Source organism: Saccostrea cucullata, unplaced genomic scaffold, assembly GCF_032062105.1.
Source record: "Saccostrea cucullata isolate Sc308-1 unplaced genomic scaffold, CSIRO_AGI_Scuc_v1 ctg11858, whole genome shotgun sequence".
In the NCBI taxonomy this organism is placed as follows: Eukaryota; Metazoa; Mollusca; class Bivalvia; order Ostreida; family Ostreidae; genus Saccostrea; species Saccostrea cuccullata.
The window spans coordinates 1-19,560 of record NW_026922302.1 but is presented as its reverse complement, the minus strand read 5'-3'; the positions used below and the strand labels follow the sequence as shown (position 1 = coordinate 19,560).

Here is a 19,560-nt window from a genome sequence, read left to right as displayed (position 1 = left end):
TTTTTATTTGTGATTTTCTAAAAACAAAAATTACAGGTTTCAAAGTTATGAAAGACGGGAGTATCAATTTCTCAACCTCAATGACAACAATATTTCCGCTGGCCTGGAACTACATCCGCCTCATCACATTCGTTCATATTCATGCAAATAATACTGCAACATTTGTAACAAGACATTTGGATGCACCGACATGGGAACAGGATGGACTTGATGTAATGTACTGTCCGATACATTCGGAACTGAACGCAAAGGGGGCTAGATTCTTTGTAAAAAGAATGTAAAGTTTTGATTGTTCTTAGATATAGCAGTTCATAAAAGCTTTATTACTTTTCTCAATTAAATGATGACATGTAGGAAGTAAACTCAGGTTCTGCGGTAAAAATGTGTTCGCTTTCCATTTGATATTTTTTAAATATAATTCTCCATAACAGTATTCGTATGTCCAACTGCCAACGTAAACTAAAAATTTGTAATGAAATAAATGTAAATAAGTAACAGCGTTCAATCTCAGAAGTCCATAAAACAATACGAATCAAGAGCAGAGCAAACACGGACTCCAAAACATCAGAGGTGGCATCAGGTGCCATGGAGGAGTGAGCATCCTCTGCCGACCGGTCTAACCTGCTGTGTGCTCCTTGTCATGGCGGGGAAATGACGGAAAAATCTGTTGTCAATCAGTGTGTAAATAATGGACTGACAATTAGTATGAAAAACGTCAGTCAGCATTTCACTCAATGATAAAATATATTTGCTGATAAGGTGATTGTATCGACCATAGAACGAACGAAATGATGAATTTAAACAAGACTGCTGATATTCTTGTTTCAACAACTTGTTTGTCAATAATATATCTTCTTTTTTCAAAATTATATTATTAAAAAAGACATTCTGATTGTACACCCAGGTACTCTGAAAAAGATGTTTTGAGTTTCTGATTGGCATGACAATATATGTGGTTTTTGAAGACCAGGACTTCCAGCAATCTATTGGAAATCAAATGGGTATCAAATGTGTCCCGTTCCTAGCAGACCTATTTTTAGATTCATATGAAGCAGAAGTTGTGCAAAACCTTATTCGTGAAAATAAGATAACACCTGCTGTGGCTTTCAACTCGACATTTAAATATATCGACGGCATATTCACTGGCGGATTTAAGGGGGGGGCGTGGGGGGCGCACGCCCCCCTAAAATTTTCAAAGTATGAATGTGACATATTTAAAATGCCACATTTTGGTACAAAACTAACCAAATAACTGTTATTCTGCCTGGTTTTATTCTTGAAATACACAAAAATCCAGGAGCTTCCGGGGGCTGCGCCCCCTGGACCCCCACCATTCAAAGTATAACATGACTAGTATTATTAAACACGTCGTACTTTGGTAAATCACTAACCAATACATATACCACTATTAGTAAGTTATAAGTAATTAAATATAAATTATATAGTGGCATGTGTAGCAATACAATGAGAACTGAGAAACATTCAATACATTTATTATTCAAACATCCGGACCTATATGCTATATACTTTTAACAAAAATAATTGAAAAATATGCACTATTATTGTGCCTGGTTTTTTTTCTAAAAAACACGAAAACCCAGGAACTTCCGTGGGCTTCGCCCCCTGGGCTCCCACCTATATGCTATATACTTTTAAAAAAAATAATTGAAAAATATGCACTGGTTAATATGTGCCTGGTTTTACTCTAAAATACACGAAAAACTAGGAGCTTCCGGGGGCTTCGCCCCTGGGCCCCCACCTATATGCTATATACTTTTAACAAAAATAATTGAAAAATATGCACTATTATTTTGCCTGGTTTTACTCTAAAATACACGAAAATCCAGCAGCTTCCGGGTGCTTCGCCCCCTGGACCCCCACCAGGGCTTCGCCCTGGACCCACTGGGGGCCTTAAGGCGGCCCCCAGAACCCTTCCCTCAACAAAGTTATCCACGCCCCCCCTAACCACAAATCCTGTATCCGCCCCTGATATTGTCAATTAACAATGTTTATTTCCATTCTTAGGTCGATACAATATATCCCGGTAAGCTCGAGATAAAAGAAACCACAGTGTGACACATTTGTTTCATATTTGGATATTTTACTTAAAAAAGAGGTAAATGGTACTCTCAAAATAAAGCTATATGATAAACGTGTTAACTTTAACTTTTCAATCGTTAACTTTCCTTACTTATGCAGCAATATACCTTCATCACCTGCGTAAGGAGTTTTATATTTCTTACTTAATTCAATACGCAAGATAATGCTCTATGTATGAACAATTTCTAAAACGAGACAAAGAATTAACAAACAAGTTAATGAAACAAGAATATCAGCAGCCTTTTTAAAAGTTTTCTGTTCGTAAGTTCTATGGTCGATACATCATGGTCTTGTCACTAAATACTAGTATACAGTTTGTTATTGAGTCAAATGCTGAATGACGTACTCATACTTATTATTAGTCCATTATTTACACACTGACTTGACGACGGATTTTCTCTTTATATCCCGATCGGGAAAAGGAGCACATAGCGTGTGTGACTGGTCAGCAGGGTATGTTCACTCCTCGATGGCATCTGATCTCACCTCTAATGTTTTAGAGGTCCTTGTTTGCTCTGCTCCTATTTTCATATTGCTTCACTGACTTTCGAGCTTGCATTGGATAGTGTTCGTTATCTCCATATATTTCATACACAGAAATGGAATTAAATTAATTTCAAAGTAAGCCTAGCGGAAAGACCGAAGTAAATGCTGTATTTATTATGTAATAATTATTTTTAATCTGACAGAAAAAAGTTATATAATAATGATGAAATATATCGCATCAATTAAACCTACATGATCAATTCAAGTTCTTCGCATGAAAAGGAGACAAAAGAAAAACAAGTCGCATGAAATTTATTCAATGTTTTACACAGGCAAAACTTCACATGAAATTCGCACGATTTTCATATGAATTTCATGTAATTTAAAAATCGCATGATATTCATGCGAAAATTTTTATGAACATTCATTTGTCCATTTCACATGAAATTCGCACGATTTTCATATGAATTTCATGTAATTTAAAAAGATGCAATAAGATATTCAAAATCTGATCCAGCAAAATTTTTATGCACATTCATTTGTCCATTTTGTGAAAAATTTGATTTCATTTCACTTGAGATTCTCACCTAAGATAAACAATTATTCTTTTTAATTGTATTAAATTTAAATCCTGTGTTTCTCTTGATTACAATTATTTCTTGACCAAACAACTGGATCGAGTAATCACAACAGACACTGTATTTTATTTTCAGTCTTCTTTATTTTTGGCTTCAATCTTTTTTACAATTCTCTGTTCCAGTGACTGCCATCGATCTGGAGACTGTTTCATCTAAAAAAATAAAATGCCTTTTTAAATCCTGTATCATGAGAATTTTTAATGTAATATATAATATATATTAATGCTACTTAAATTGTAACTTAAGCTGTATCACACAACATGTAGAATTTTGTATAAATGTGACCCTTAACTAACCAAAATATATTTGTTTTAAAACTTTTTGGTTTAAAATTGACACACTGTCTGGTCATACTAATCTTAGTGTGAAATGGGTATCTCAATTTTGTTCATTAGAAACTAATATATAGAAATGACCCCCCACCCTCTGACTTATTATATCCCTGGAATATACACTGTTTTAGGAAGGTTGCATAAAAATTTAATATTTTCTGAATTTTTCTGATGTTTTTTTTTTTTTATTTCCATTCAGTAATTTTTCATTTTTCATTTCTCCTTAATAATCTCTCCTTGAAAGATGGCAACTTATACCCCTTTTATGCATATGCTTCATGGCAAGTTGGTTGAATTTGGCATTGTGCTTCTGAAGTAAAATTATTAATTGTGTGAAGTTGATAGAGAGATGGACAGACTGACAGACAATGTTGACAGGTGATCAGAATAAAATTTAACATTTGGTACAGGTGAGTAAAAACTTTACCATGGCATCCATGTTCTTTTTGAACGCTCTCCAGAAGTCGATGGCAGTCGCACTGGAACTTTTTTGAAAGAGTTTATGGCCATCAGCAAATGCTCTCTGTAAACAAAATGAAAAAAACATCAGCAACCAAAATGCACAGGTACTTTCTCAAATTTACCTGATCATAAAAAGAACATGTCAACAAATTGAGAGAAAACATGATTTTAGAATAGATAATAAATGTATGCATGATATCAATTTATTTACTAATCTGTATATTGAAGGAAAACAAGATGCCAAAGGGCCACATCACTCACCTGAGTACTGTGGCAAGAAATTAAAAAAAAAAGTCAATTAAGTAATGAAAAGCTTAAACGCATAAGTGGTTCAGACCTACCCAAAAGAGAGTTAAGGGGTATGATTTGAATAAACTTGGATCTTCACATTCTAAAACCATTGTGACATCATGTGTATAATAATTTACAAAACATTTATACATTCCTTTAAACAGTGTAAATTGAGAAATCTCTATCTCTTAAAGCATAATTCTTTTAATTGTACAGAAATTTCAGAAATATTGTTTATAAACATTTAATTAATATTTTGTTTCATTAAAAAATATTTTCAAGGGCAATTGAAAGTAGTTCATTTTGGAGGTCAGAATTAGTAAATATATTATTGCAATATATAATATATTTTGCTAAATTAATTGTGATAAAAAAAATATTTTCTTAATCATGCAAAATTTTCTTCACATGATGACATATTATTCATTTCTGAAAAAGTAAGCAACGCTACCTTCAAACTATTTTCCATTTGAAGAAGGTTTATAATGGTGTTTAAAAAAAAAAAGTGATTTGAATTAACTATGATTTGATAAAATACACATTCTAAAAGCATTGTGACATCATGTGTATAGCAAGTTTACATAATGGCATCTTAGTTGCCTTTGCAGAGAATTGTCTAACTTAGGTGGAAAATAGTTCATTTTGGAGGTGTCTATATTTACAAAACATTGCTGCATAAGAGAATTTATGGTGTATGATTTGAATTAACTTGGATGGACACATTCTAAAAGCATGTGACATATTGCAGTGGTTCAGACCTAGAGAATTGTCCAAAAAGGCATAAGGTTAATTTTTATGGGGTATGATTTGAATAAACAGACAGTCGACTAACAAATTGTGATCAGAAAACCTCACTTGTGCTTTCAGCTCAGGTAAACTAAAAATTAAAGAAAATCTAGACATACCAAGGCAAGTGTCACTATGAAGTTCTTCTTTTCATCAATGGGGGATGGGCAAACCCAGAAGGCACTGTAGAGATATCTCTGAAGTGCCTTCAGAGGCATTCCTTCCACATTTTTGTCTGGAGTAACCAGCTGAAAAATATAAAGTACATGCATACATACAGGTATAAAGTTTATAATAGTTTTAAGGATTGAATTATTTAATAGCAACCCAAGTTATACTGTATAAACTAGGTCTGGCAGTTTATCCTTTAAACTGGAGTCAAATTGGGTTGCTATGTAACTCATTCCTTATAAATTAAGTTTCAATCATTGAGTATAGAAATTAAACAAGACAATTTCTCTATTAAAATAATTTGAAATTTTGTTTTTATATTTTAAACATGTCAAGTGGATTTACATGTTTAAAGCAACTCATTGTGACGTAGGCAACCCAGATTATACAATATAGATTAATTTTTTAATCTAATCAAATGATGCATTATAACTGGAATTAGATTACATACATATATATATATATTGGTAATTAATACTATTTATGGATTGAACTGATTATTAATATTAATAGTACAGATGTACCACAAAGAAAATATGCATTGAAATCATTTTTAAAGAAAATATTATTTTATTTTTATGAATGATATACTTATATTGAATAAGACAATTTACCCCATGTTTACCCCTTTATCCCGTGGATATAGCTCATGTGATATCATTTTCATATCCCACACTTAAGTGCAGTTATGACATCACAATGGTTTTTGTTGGATAAAAAATATATATCCATATAAAATCAGTGTATAACATTTTGTGAAGTATCCCATGTCTGATACTTCACAACCAATGTTTTACACTGTTTTTATATGGGACTCCGCTATACTTTACTTTATCACGCTAGGCAAAAACCATTTTGACGTCAAACTGCACTTTAGTGTGGGATATGAAAATGATATCACATGAGCTATATCCACGGGATGAAGGGGTAAACATAGGATAAATTGTCTTATCTAATATAAAGTTACCTTTTGTCGGACCTGATTCCTCCAACTTGTGAATGAGTGTGATGCAAATGAGAAGCATGTAATCAACATGCTCCCATTTTCCTCCCAACCACACTGGGTCAATATGGCTGTAACCTTTTGCTGAAAGGGGGGAAAAAGAATTTTAAAAATTGAAATCATGTTGGCCTTCAAATAACAGTGACTAAAGAAAATAAAATAAATTGCAGACATTTTGGAATTTAAACAGGTTGCTATAGCTATCAAGAGTAAATTGATAATTGTTAGTATATTAGAATTAGTAATTAAATTTTACCCCAATACCTTAATCTGAATAAATTTTGCTTACAGTATACCCACGAATATTATGACCCCCACAAATAAACTTTATTCCACAGTAGAAAGTATATATATTTGAGGAACAAGCAAACTAAATGTTATAATGTATCAACAAGAGGCCCAGGGGCCACAGCGCTCACCTGAGCACACCGGCTAGAAAAAAGCACATATCAGATCAGAACTGAAAGTTTACTGGGGGGGGGCTTGAATTTTAACCCCCCAAGGGGTCATGATTTGAAAAAATTAGAATCTACACTACCTGAGGATGATTTCATTTAAATAGAAAAATATCACTTATCATGGCTTTGAAGTACTTGAAAAGAAGATTTTAAAAGGTTTCCCTATATATCCCTATGTAAAATTTTGGTCGGCCATTTTGGCCCCACCCTAGCCCCGGGGGTCATGATTTGAACAAACTTGAATCTACACTACCTGTGGATGAATCCACATGGGTTTCATCTTTCCTGGCCCAGTGGTTCTTGAGAAGAAGATTTTTCAAGATTTTTCCTATATATTCCTATGTAAAACTTTGGTCGGTCATGATTTGAACAAACTTGAATCTACACTACCTGAGGATGATTCCATATGAGTTTCATCTTTCCTGGCCCAGTGGTTCTTGAGAAGAAGGTTTTTTTAAAATGCCATTAATTTTTCTCTAATTCATAATTATCTCCCCTTGGAAAAGTGCGTGGCCCTTCATTTGAACAAACTTGAATCCCCTTTACCCAAGAATACTTTGTAGCAAGTTTGGTTGAAATTGGCAAGTGGTTCTTTGATAACAAAACTTTGAAAATGTGAAAAGTTTATGACGACGAAACAATGACACTGACAACAACAACGACAGACAACGGACAAATTTTGATCAGAAAAGCTCACTTGAGCCTTCGGCTCAGGTGAGCTAAAAAGGTATTTGCTGCTTTCAGATAGAAAGAATAAAATTACCTTAAGTTCATCATCTGTGTCGGTGACCCATGGGTATGTAAAAAATAAGCTTTTTAAGAAAGCTGTAAGTGGTTTCTAAAACAGATAAAAATAAATGATTAAAAATGAATTTAATGTAAGGTCATCTTAAATGTAATGTTTACTTGCTTTCTCCTGACTCAGAGTAAAATTATTGGGTCCAAATGTATGTAGAAAATCTTTTTCGGGAATAATTTCGACATATTTGTTGACAGGATAAAAGAATACAAAAAAAAAAAGATCTATTATCATGTCCTGGAATAAATAAAAAAGAAAACTTTGAGTCGGGTCAAATTGTCATCAGTCGGCTGGGAGAGGGCAGCATCCAAACATTTTTTTTAAAAGATGGCCTTATAACTATCCAAGTTATACTTTACTCATTTTCTTTAATTGGGGAAATTTGGCAAACTTATTCAAACAAGTCATAAGAAAAACTTGTGCAGCTATCATTAAAATTGAATTTTTCTCTTGTAATCTGATTTTCAAACATTTTATATACATAAAAATTACATCATTTTTTCCACAAGGACATTTAACCTAACACACAAACAAACTGACACACAAGTCAGTGCATTACTGGTATCATCTCCAACTCCAATCAATGTGAGGGGATAATCAAAAAATGTTATTCATAACAATTACTATGGTACTATTACAATAAATGTACCTTCACATTTGATCCCTCCACTTGGAAGTTTGCAGAAGCTGTAGGAGCAGACCTAGAGCTACGGCCGTCCAGGATTTTTCTAATATCCTGGACCTCTTTCCTCAAACTACAGATCTCATCATCTGGAAGAGAAACAAGAAGCTCTTTGATTGTTATACACTTAACTGACTAATTTTAGTCTGAATTAGATTTTCAGGATTAAATTTTGAAGACTATCCACTCATACATGTAGTAATTAATATAGACACTAATATTGTGTCCTTTAATAATTATAATCTATAAGCAATATATCAAACAAACATCAAACTATGCAAAGACAGGACTTGAATCTTTCAATGTCATGACATAAATCACTCAGTATTTATGATAATATCTTTACCAAAAATAAAATGACAGGAAATCTTTTGATAAATAAGCTTATGATCCTAGAAAGATTTTTATGATTTTTGAATTGCTACTAATAAGCAAGTTTAATTTATACTTACAGATCATCTTCATATTTACTGGTCTTTCCAGTGGAGGGAGGTTAGGAGGGGCATTGTCATTCTCTGAATCTTGTGAACCCTTTAATTGAACATTATACATGCAGTTATTATAATAGTATAATTTTTAAATAAAGTTGAGTAAAATAGCACACATTTCAGGTCGTCATGCTTTTAGGGTACAATTAGTCTACATGTACATGTGTGCCCCCAAAATAATTTTTAATCTTGCCGACATTTAAATCATGTTTGATGTACATATACAGTTCTATAGAGAAAAAAAGCTTAACTTAATTTAAAATGCTTATGCCCCTCCAAGCCCAACCTTCGATGGGACGTCAATCATATTATATAAATTTTGCTTATAATGAATTTTAAAACTAAAGTCAACTTTGATCTTGAATTTTAGAACATATAATTTAAGTTAAACTAATTATCTTTTACAATAATACATAAAAATCAGGTAAACTTAAAAACTGTTATTTAATTAAATATTTTCAAGAAAATGAAACTAGGATCCCTTCACATTTTCTGGTTCAAGTGATGATTCAGAAATAAATAATGAAATTGGACAAAAATGACCATTTGCCAGTGATTTTACAAAATGTTGTTTTCAATAAAATATGTAACAAGTTAGAGAAAAGAAAAATAAAATTATCCTTACTTTTGACACATATCTGTAATTGTTTGAATCCCTAACCCCCCAAAATGAATTCTACAGGTAACTTACATGGAACAAATCTAGCGATTGCTGTGAATCGTTTGCCATTCTTCAAAATATCAGTCTCAGCAAGGCCTACTGTTTCTACATAAAAATAAATAAAAATGCCTCGTTACTTATTAATTACAACAACATAACTTAATTACATGTGTATAATTATTTAGATATCTGAATTACACTAATTACTGAGAGCTCACCTTTTACGCACTGTCAGTTTCCAACAGATGATGAATGACGTAAAATATTACGTAGAACTGTCAACATCGAGAACCGACAGGAAGTGTAACCAAGCCATTATCATGTTTCATATATTTTGAAATTAATGAAATTTATTACTTTTCTCATCTTTTTTTCCCTTTGATATATATTTGAAAAAAATCTCACGAAGAAAGTATCATACAAATAGCATATTCAACGTTAATTGCTTTTCGGTTTTACCTGTTCCGAACGCCCCTTCGATTTTTTTCGCGCGATATTTCAATCTGACAGACCAGAATAACATGAAGAGGGAGAATGAAGAGACGTGCAGAGGATCCACTTTTTTGTAACTTGTGCAACTTCTCGGCAAACTACAGCAGCCAATTTCAAAGACACCTTAATACTGAAAAACATCTACGTAACTACAGAATCGTTACTTTCGAGACTCGGCAGAATAATGAGAATTTTACTAACCATAGCTGCGACACGGAAATTTCTTCCATTCAGCCCACGGTATGTTTCATTTTACGTTTAAGATCTTGGAAAAGTTGTTCTCAAACAGTGAAAAGCAACGAATGTGTGGACAAACAATATACTACTCTGATTATACACGTTATATGTGACTTAAAACGGCCGTTAACAGAGGCTCTATAGCTATAATTCAGGTCTGGTACATTACTTATAGCTACACGTAGCTTGATTTACCTACATATAGCTTTATTTACCTACCAAATCACAAAAGCCCAGTTCTGGTTAACATTATAATAGATCGCTATTAAATTCTTCAACACAGTGAGAAGTAATCATACTCGTCCATGCCTCACCGCACATACATATATAGGTAACAGGTAACCCAAACAATGGAACTATGTTTACATGTTTTGCTTACATGCGTTCAAACACATCAATGTTTAAATAAACTTTCTCTTCTTTGGATTGTTTTTTTTTAAACCTCCGTAGTGTAAATATTTCCAGTCATTTCCTTGCGATTGTTTATATTCTTTAGTCAAAGAAAAAAAAAAGTACCCAAGTAAAAAAAAATTCAAACAAATCACTCACAAATTGCCTACAAATTGCTTTAAAATCACTTAAAAGTGATTTGTTTCAGTGATTTGTAAGCAATTCATCTAACAAATCATGCTTAAATCACTTTCTACTAAAATGATGACTATGATTTGCTTACAATTTGTTAAGAAAGGGTGATTTGCTTGTGATTTCTTTCCCATATCAGACAATTTCTGAGTGATTTGTTAAACTTAGGAAATTGTTACAGTGATTTCTTCATGATTTGTTGAACTTAGCCGTTCTTCAAGGTGATTTGAAAATGATTTCTGGAACTTAGTCTTTCTTCAAAGTGATTTGAGGATGATTTGTTAACTTAGTCTTTCTTCTGGATGATTTGTAAATGATTTGTTGATCTCATGGTCCTTCTTCAGAGTGATTTGAGAATGATTTACTTCATAACTTCCGCCTGGCTTGCTGATTGGTCAATATTAGAAACTCTACCGCCAATTTTCATTAATCAGATTTGAATTGAAAAGAAAGGAGCTAGATTGTGCTGTTCTAGATTCATTCCTCTCTCCTTTTGTTGAAACTGATGTTTTTTTCATAACCGTGCAGAATATAGTTTTAAGGTATGTATAACTGTATTATGCTATCATTTCCTCCTTAGATTCAGTTAATATTCCATATGTTTACATGCAATTTATTGTTCTTCTACCAACAAACCAAGTCGGTGGCAATTAATGTTAACCACAAAATCTATGTAAAGCTATAAGCTTCAGCAAAGTACTGGCTTTTTCAAAGTGTCTTGACAAATATTTATTTATTAAATCACACAAGAAAAATTTACCAACTTCTAAAAGTCAACAATTAATGCTTATATCATATTCTGAATTTGGAGCTGCAAGTACATGTGTGTATATCTAAAATACATGATGCCATCTTAATGAGGACACATCCTGGCTAGTAAAAGTTTATATTTTAAAATACTCTTGCCAAAAGTTTTTTGCTAATATACAACAAATACTGGTATGCATGCATGTGTGTTTCAAATATTTGAGGGATGGTTACATGAGCATCATGCATACAAGTGTGTATCCACCTGGAGTGATTTGAAAGTGATTTGTTAAACTGAAGTGATTTGTTTGCAATTTATTTGAAATGATTTGTTTGCAATTTATTCGGAGTGATTTGGTTGCGATTTGTTCAACAGAAGTGATTTCTACACGATTTATTCAAAGTGATTTCGTTGTGATTTCAGGGTGATTTGCTTACAATTTGTTAGGAGTGATTTGTTAGCTCATTTGCATGGGAATTTGCATCACTTACAAATCATCTTCAAATCACTGATTTATTAGTGATTTCTTAAAGTGATTTGTTTGAGGATTTTTTTCACTTGGGTATCTGAAAAGTTACATTGAAAAAGCTAAATATTAAAAGCTAGATCTAGCTGAGGTAGGTAAATAAAACTACATGGTTCATTCTAGCTACTTAGCTAAATTTAATGATTTTAACATGTTTAATGGACCTTTATATTTAAAAGTCATAGACTTTTTGCTTCTGGTTTTCTAAATCTTGGGGAGGAGCATAGTCTGGATGTTGGGCAGGACAGAATAAATTAACATGCTTGTAAAAAACATTGTGTGGTTATTTCATTCTACTGTTGTGTTGATATGACAACGCTAAATTTAATCGTTATCATTGTACACCCCCGAGGCCCAGGCCCTCACCCTGCTTAAAAATTGGGAGGGTATATATAATAATGACACATGAAGTAATCAGGATGTCAGTCCCTCCGTCTGTTACAATTTGATCAGAGTGGTACCTATATATCTCTTATACCAACTGACCTCTCATACCACTGAATGAAATTTAGTGATACTTTCACAGAATCTTTAAATTATTACATACAGTTGCCGTTGTGCACCTCCTATTTTTAATCAAACACATATTTTGGGTTATCTGTTGCAAAATATGGACACTGCAATTATAATCATATGGGAGGTCAGGGGATATCATCATAATCCGGTCTTGATCTCAATTTGCTCGCAGTAACTCTAGTTTTTTTATGCTGACCTTTAAATTAAGTTATAAATAGGGATAATGACTATGTGTAACACATAAATGATGAAATTGTATAGCTTTCATTATCTTTCAAATACTAGCTTGATTTTATAACAAATTCAAAACTTCCAGAATATTGCTGACTCAGATAATGTTGAGGAAATGAGCAATGCATATGGTCAGGAGAGCTCAACCTCCTCTACCTATGGTGATGGTGATGATGCCGATGATGATGATGTTGATGATGTAACGACCAATTCTGCCAATGATCAGCCTTGGTACCCATTTTCTTCCAAGCTGCAGATGTACTTGTACATCCTGGTTCACTCAAAAACACATACAATAGTAAGTACCTGAGAGAGAGAGAGAGAGAGAGAGAGAGAGAGAGAGAGAGAAAGAGAGAGAAAGAGAGAGAGAAAGAGAGAGACTTCTATTTACTATGTAAAATTATAACTTATGGTAATAATTATACCCCCGCTTCGAAGGAGAGGGGGGTATACTGTTTTACCCTTGTGTGTCTGTCCGTCTGTCTGTCTGTGTGTCCGTCCGAAACAAATTTTCGTTGCAGTTTTCTCAGCAACTACTCATCGTAGATGCTTGAAATTTTAACAAAATCTTCTCTGATGCATGCCATATGGTGGGATACATATTCGTTCAAATCCCATGTCAACTTCCTGTTTGTCTGTGCGTCTGTCCATTTCATACATAACAAATTTTTGTCGCAGTTTTCTCAGCAACTACTCATCGTAGATGCTTGAAATTTTAACACAATCTTCTCTGAGGAATGCCATATGGTGGGATACATTTTCGTTCAAATCCGATGTCAACTTCCTGTTTGTCTGTGCATCTGTCCATTTCATACATAACAAATTTTTGTCGCAGTTTTCTCAGCAACTACTCATTATAGATGCTTGAAATTTTAACACAATCTTCTCTGAGGCATGCCATATGGTGGGATATATTTTTGCTCATCTCGGATATCAATATCCTGTTTGCCTGTGCGTCTGTCCGTTTCATACATTACAAATCTTTGTCGCAGTTTTCTCATTAGCTATTTATAGTGGATGCTTGAAATTTTATTACACTCTTTGTTGAGGTATGCCATATGGTGGTATTTTTTTTTATATGAATCTGATGTCAACTTCATATTTTTCTGTGCATCTGCCTGTAATTGAACTTGTGTATTTTAACATGATAGTGCTTATTTACATCAGAGCGGGGGTATTACTAGTGAGCATTGGCTCACAGATTTCTTGTTTTTAGAGTGATGAAACAGCCAAATTCATCTGGTTCATAATGAAAGAATGTGGAATTGAGATGCCATCCTTCTCTTTAGTAAAAAACTTTCAAATAAGTGGTGATATGACTCCTGAGAGTATGTTATCTCGTGTAAGTATAATTGACTAAAACATTGTATATAAGGTCCACATAATAACAAACAATGAATGAGAGAGAAATCTCCCATATGTTAAACCAAATATTGGACTAGATATGAATTTTATTGTACTGGTGTATTATTAGTTATCCAGTTCCAATCAAGGGTGTGTACGGGGATTTACCCCAGGTTTTATTCCATACACCCTTCAGCCGATAAGTGTAAATCCCCGTACACCCTTGATTGGAACTGGATAACGAATTTATTTCCTATGTACCCATTAAAATTCAGGACTTAGAAAAATTCCGAGTATTTGAGGGAGGAGGCATAATTAGTGTTTTACAAACATCTCATGTTATCTTCAACTTGTAGATATCACTCATTGGATATTATTTTGATATCTCACATTTTTAAAGTAAAATAAAGTGGATTCATACATAAAAACTGTTAAACATTGATAATTGTGTATGAAACATGGTGTATATTTAGGATGTATTTGTATAGGATCTCCAGCGATAAAAATCATATCCAACTACAAATCATGTGAGATATTTTTATTTCAGGTTTTGTACACCAGACTATCAATAATTACTCTGTTTTTAATTTTATATAGGACTCCACTTCTATGAGTCTTCATTTTAATACTTCATTACTGTAGCTGATGTAAAATCTATTTTACTTGCCATCTTTTGATTGAAATGTCATGGATTTAAAATTAAAATTGATAATTAATAAATACAATTGATGAATGCTTTTTATCTTTTAGGAAGAAAGCAGCGATGGCAATCCTTTTTGGATAATTAAGCCAACTGCCTTGCTTAGCATGGCTTTATCCCATCCAGACACTGCTTCCAGCCTGCTTAGGTACAGTAATTTAAAAGAAAATTTATATGATCTATCAAGCAAAACAATTGACATAATTATTATTACTAACCTCATCATAAATATTCTATTCTGCAAAACTCGTTATCTGATTGGCTCTAGGTTATCACATGATCAAGCCGTAAAACTTCATATTTCACAGTCGCTGGCTCGTTTTCATCATATTCCACCTCTTCGGATAATTAGTGTATTTTTCCAAAGCACAGTTATCTTTCATTGAAAGAAAACTCATGAGAGTAGTAGAAATCACAATAGCCTGGTTTATGTCACAAAATTGATGATAATGTGTTGACCAAAGGGTTTAATAGTAACTTCATGTAAAAAATGAAAGTGAATTTGAGAGCGGTGCTGAATTTTAAAGTTTAAGTGTATTTCAAAGGTTTTGCGTGTTGAGGTATAATAAATAATTCATTGCATTCTGAATATTCTGGAAACATGAAGACTTATTCAGCAAAGAAACATCATATTCCCCTCGTGCTAAGCCATCAGGAATATGATCTTTCTTGGCTTAATAAGTCTTCATATTTCCCTCAGTATCATGCAATAAATGTATATAGTGCACCTGGATCAATAGATCTGGGGCATATATTGATTTGTCCTGTCTGTTTACCTGTTTGTCTGTCTAGCTGTTCTCAACTTTAACCTTTGCCATTATTTTTTAACTATGTCGGAGAGATAGGGACTTCATGTTTGGTATGCATACTCCAATGATTAAATCTCTTTCAAATGACATCAAGTTCAATGACCTTGTGACCTTGATTGTGACCTATATGCTTAATAAAGCTTTTTCGAACTTTTGCAATAACTTTTGAACCATGAGAGATGGAGACTTCATATTTGGCATATTTGACATACTCTACTAATTATTAGCTCTTACAAATGATACCAAGGTCTGTGACCTTGACTGTGATCTCTATGCTAAAAATAGTTTTTTTGAACTTTGTTGACACCAGGTGCATTAGTGTTTCACAAACACATCTTCTACATGTTTTTTTTGTTTATAAATTGCATAATTTCAAAGAAATATATATTTATGTTTGAATTGTTAAAATTGCTAACAAAGTTTTATAATAACTTTGAGTGGATCACAGAGTATTAATATCTTGTTTAGGTATGGCAGAGTATCGAGTGATGGCCAGGCTTTGTTGAAAGAACAGTCAGATGGTAGTAAATGGGTTCATGAATTTCGGTCACATTATGCACCAAATGGGAGTTGTACTTTCTTTTCAGGTAAAACATATTCCTGGTACATTATTGATTTACATTATATTCTGCTGTGAACTTGTGAAAATCATATTTCAGATAACTGAAATTCAAATTACTGGTACTTGTGAAACAACACATCGGTTAATGACTAAATAAAGTAGTAAAATAGTTGAATATTCACAGGTGACTTTGTTTCTTCATCTAATGATTCCCAAGACATTGGCCAAATTGTTACTTTCCTGCAAGACATTCAGGTAGATATATGCATATGCTCTTTTTACAGTTATACTTCAATCACTAAAATTATTTTTAAAAAATGGCTAATCATATATGTATAAATAGAACTTGAATTTTTTTTATCAACATTGTATATATATGCATAATTGCAGAATGATATTACATATGCCAAAGTAAAAGTCTTCAGGACAGAAGCATTTCCAGGACTTGCAGAAAAAAGGTATGTAAAATATTTGTCTGCTTGGTTAATATATGTTCTCTCTCTCTCTCTCTCTCTCATTTTCATACATTGTAATGTGATTTATCATTGGTTCATATGGTATCACATGTATTTGCTGAAAGGGCCATTGTAATTAAATCAACCATAGAACTTCTGTATTACAATTAAAATTTCTTTTACATTTCAATTTAGATTGGTTTGCTTGGAAACTTATGCGAAGTGGAATATTTCTCTTTTATCTAAAGTGCAGAGAGTTCATGAATACAGATTCTTCAAATATGTCAATGAAAGAATGATTCCAGTGGCAGATGATGTAAGTTCACATACCATTTGAAATTCATATTTTTTAGCTCATCTGAGCTTTCAAGTGAGCTTTTCTGATCACCCATGTCTGTCATCTGTGTGTCAAGCTGTCTGTCCATCTGTCTGTAAATTTTGAACATTTTCAACTTCTTCTCAAGAACAAGAAATAACTGAACCATGTGTGGAAGTAACATAGGGTAGTACATGTAGATTCTAAATTGTTCAATTCATGACCCTAAGGTTAGGATGGGGTCACAATAGCTATTAAAAGGCAGGAAAACTGGTATTTTAAGAACAGGATGGCCGAAGTTTCTCAGGTGAGCGATGTGGCACATGGGCCTCTCATAATAATGTACATATAAATATTTTGCTTTAGGCATATGTTTAAAAAGATTGATTTGATGATTGTTCATAAATAAAAATATTCAAGGACATACATATATACTGAAAGTAAGAAGACAAATATTACTGAAGTTGTGATGTATGACTTGTGACATTTTTCAATTCCCAGGAAAAGAAGAGTATTATTGAACATAATCAACATCAAGTGAGAGGTCTACCGGTTTACACTTTACCACTCAATTTATTCATGGATGACACAAGTGCTAACAAATCAAAGAAATGGAAACCACTCCACTGTCTGCAATTACAGCTTGCAGGAATACCAAAATCAAGGAAGCAGAATCCTGACACGATAAAATTTGTTGGTGCTTCTACAGAAGTGCCTATCCTTGAAATGGCTCATCCTGTCATTGATGACATAAGAAATTCTGAAAGGTAACATTTCTTTTACTTGAAATTACACGTACAAGTGAGCTTGCTAACCCCCTCTATTGACTTGGAACTTTTTATTTAACTTTTAATGCAGGATATATCCTATGCCCTCTCAGTTTGGAAATTTTAATTTAGAGAATCAATTGACTAACTTAGAAATATTGATTCATGTGTAACGTCAAGTTTAGATGTCGAAGAAAGAGTTAAACTTTGTTTATTTGCTATTCAAATATTTATTATTCAAAATTCTTAATACTGAACTAATTTTTGCTTTTTTTCCCTAGCCAGTGTGCTCAGGTGTGTGATGTGGCCCATGGGCCTCTTGTTTAAATCTTCTCCTTACAGACTTAATTTATATCATGATTTGTCATGATTTTATGCTAAGAAAAAAAATACATTTCTAGAGTGAAACTTAATTTCTCTCTTTTTTTCTTATATAGTGGTGTTCTGACCTTTGATGGCCAAAGGAGGGAAAAGGTGAACATCATACCATGCCTAGCAGTCTGTGTCTGTGACTTTAACATGTTGGCAGAAGCATCAAATCACATGGGTGCAAACACAAACAAATTTTGTCCAAGATGTTATGTAAGCTTTTAAATCAATTTAAAGATATATATTTTCATTTCAATGCAAATGATTTCCTTTATATAATGCTATTGAAAGCAAAGTGTATCTATAAGGCCTGACTGTATAAATACAGGTTCTAGCTTCATAAATGTATGATGTAATTTCTCAGTAACATCAATCAATGGATTATGTATGTGCCATTGACAAAGTTGAAAAATAAACCATATGTCACAAATTGATACAACTCATAATGAGGCAAATATAAAATACGAATAAGTTCACAAATGTAAATATAAGTATTAATAAGGTATCATTTTTAAGCATCAATCGGCTATAAATGTGTTGATACAAGATAAAATTAGTTATAGACTGATAGATGTTTAAAAATTATATCTTAAACAAGTTCCAATTTTCACACAAACCTACATATCTGTGTTTTGGTCTTGACTTGATCCTATACCTTACATTGTGTATATAGATTTTTTTTACTTATTTTAAGGCTGATAAAGATTCATGTATATGGAAGGGTAATGACAGATATCCTGAGGAAACTCAGAGGATATTAAATATCTTGTCAGTGAACAACAACAAAGATATGAGACAGAACCATGGGCTGAAACCATATGCAAACCCTCTTTGGAACATTTTGAATCCACATAGGTATAATTATTTGGGTCTTCCATCTTCAGCAGAAGACCCTTCTAATATTGTGTTTTTATAATTCTTTTTCTTCATATTTTGGGGCATTCATGTCCTGTTATTTATCAATCATCACCATGCATTCATACGTTAGTACATACGTACATCATTTTTATTGTGATTTCTTTGTTTTTAATTAAATTTAAGTGACATACCAGTTGGCATTCTTCACTGGCTGTACCTAGGCATCGGGAAACACTTATTGAAATCCTGCATCCAAGATTTACCGGAAGTAAAGCAAGTGCAATTGTGTATGATGATTGAAAGCAGTGACCAGAGTGCCCTCACGACAAAAGTGTCAAGTGACACCATCAAATACCTTGACAGCCGCCAAGGAAAAGATATCAAAACATATGTAAGTATATTGAAATTATGAACAATACATCACATTTTAAATGCAAAAGAAAAATCAAATGTACATCAAATGTACATACTAGAAGTCTGTCATCATCATTAAGGTAATTAATTAAAAAAGAATGTTGTCTGCCATGAATTTTACCAGGGCATTGAGTATATTAATTCCATATGTCTTAATGTCTTTCATCACTCTCCACGTTAATGATATCACACTTTGTGTATAACTTAGGTTTAAAGGAACTATTCAAGATATTTTTATCAAATTCATTATACATGTATTGATGTAAACTATTCAACT

General features: G+C 32.8%; 2 protein-coding genes across 3 annotated transcripts; one reads left to right on the top strand and one right to left on the bottom strand.

Moving 5' to 3' along the window:
* Positions 1-3,110: 3,110 nt before the first annotated feature.
* On the bottom strand, positions 3,111-10,179 carry LOC134261574 (uncharacterized). 2 transcript variants are annotated; one of them, XM_062744000.1, is made up of 9 exons: positions 9,576-10,179; positions 9,388-9,462; positions 8,661-8,739; positions 8,176-8,297; positions 7,491-7,565; positions 6,234-6,353; positions 5,215-5,343; positions 3,984-4,079; positions 3,111-3,376 (listed from the first exon to the last, which is right to left on the bottom strand). In XM_062744000.1, the coding sequence occupies exons 2-9, from the start codon at positions 9,424-9,426 to the stop codon at positions 3,296-3,298; spliced, it is 741 nt and encodes a 246-aa protein (XP_062599984.1). In that variant the 5' UTR covers positions 9,427-9,462; positions 9,576-10,179; the 3' UTR covers positions 3,111-3,295. The 2 variants fall into 2 exon arrangements, with proteins under 2 accessions (XP_062599984.1, XP_062599985.1); XM_062744001.1 differs by lacking the exon at positions 9,388-9,462.
* Positions 10,180-12,694: 2,515 nt separating this feature from the next.
* Positions 12,695-19,283, top strand: LOC134261573 (uncharacterized). The gene is made up of 9 exons (XM_062743999.1): positions 12,695-12,987; positions 13,906-14,031; positions 14,784-14,881; positions 16,011-16,175; positions 16,755-16,875; positions 17,377-17,642; positions 18,080-18,224; positions 18,706-18,866; positions 19,053-19,283. Exons 1-9 carry the CDS (start codon positions 12,805-12,807, stop codon positions 19,279-19,281), a joined length of 1,494 nt encoding a protein of 497 aa, XP_062599983.1. The 5' UTR covers positions 12,695-12,804; the 3' UTR covers positions 19,282-19,283.
* Positions 19,284-19,560: the final 277 nt, after the last annotated feature.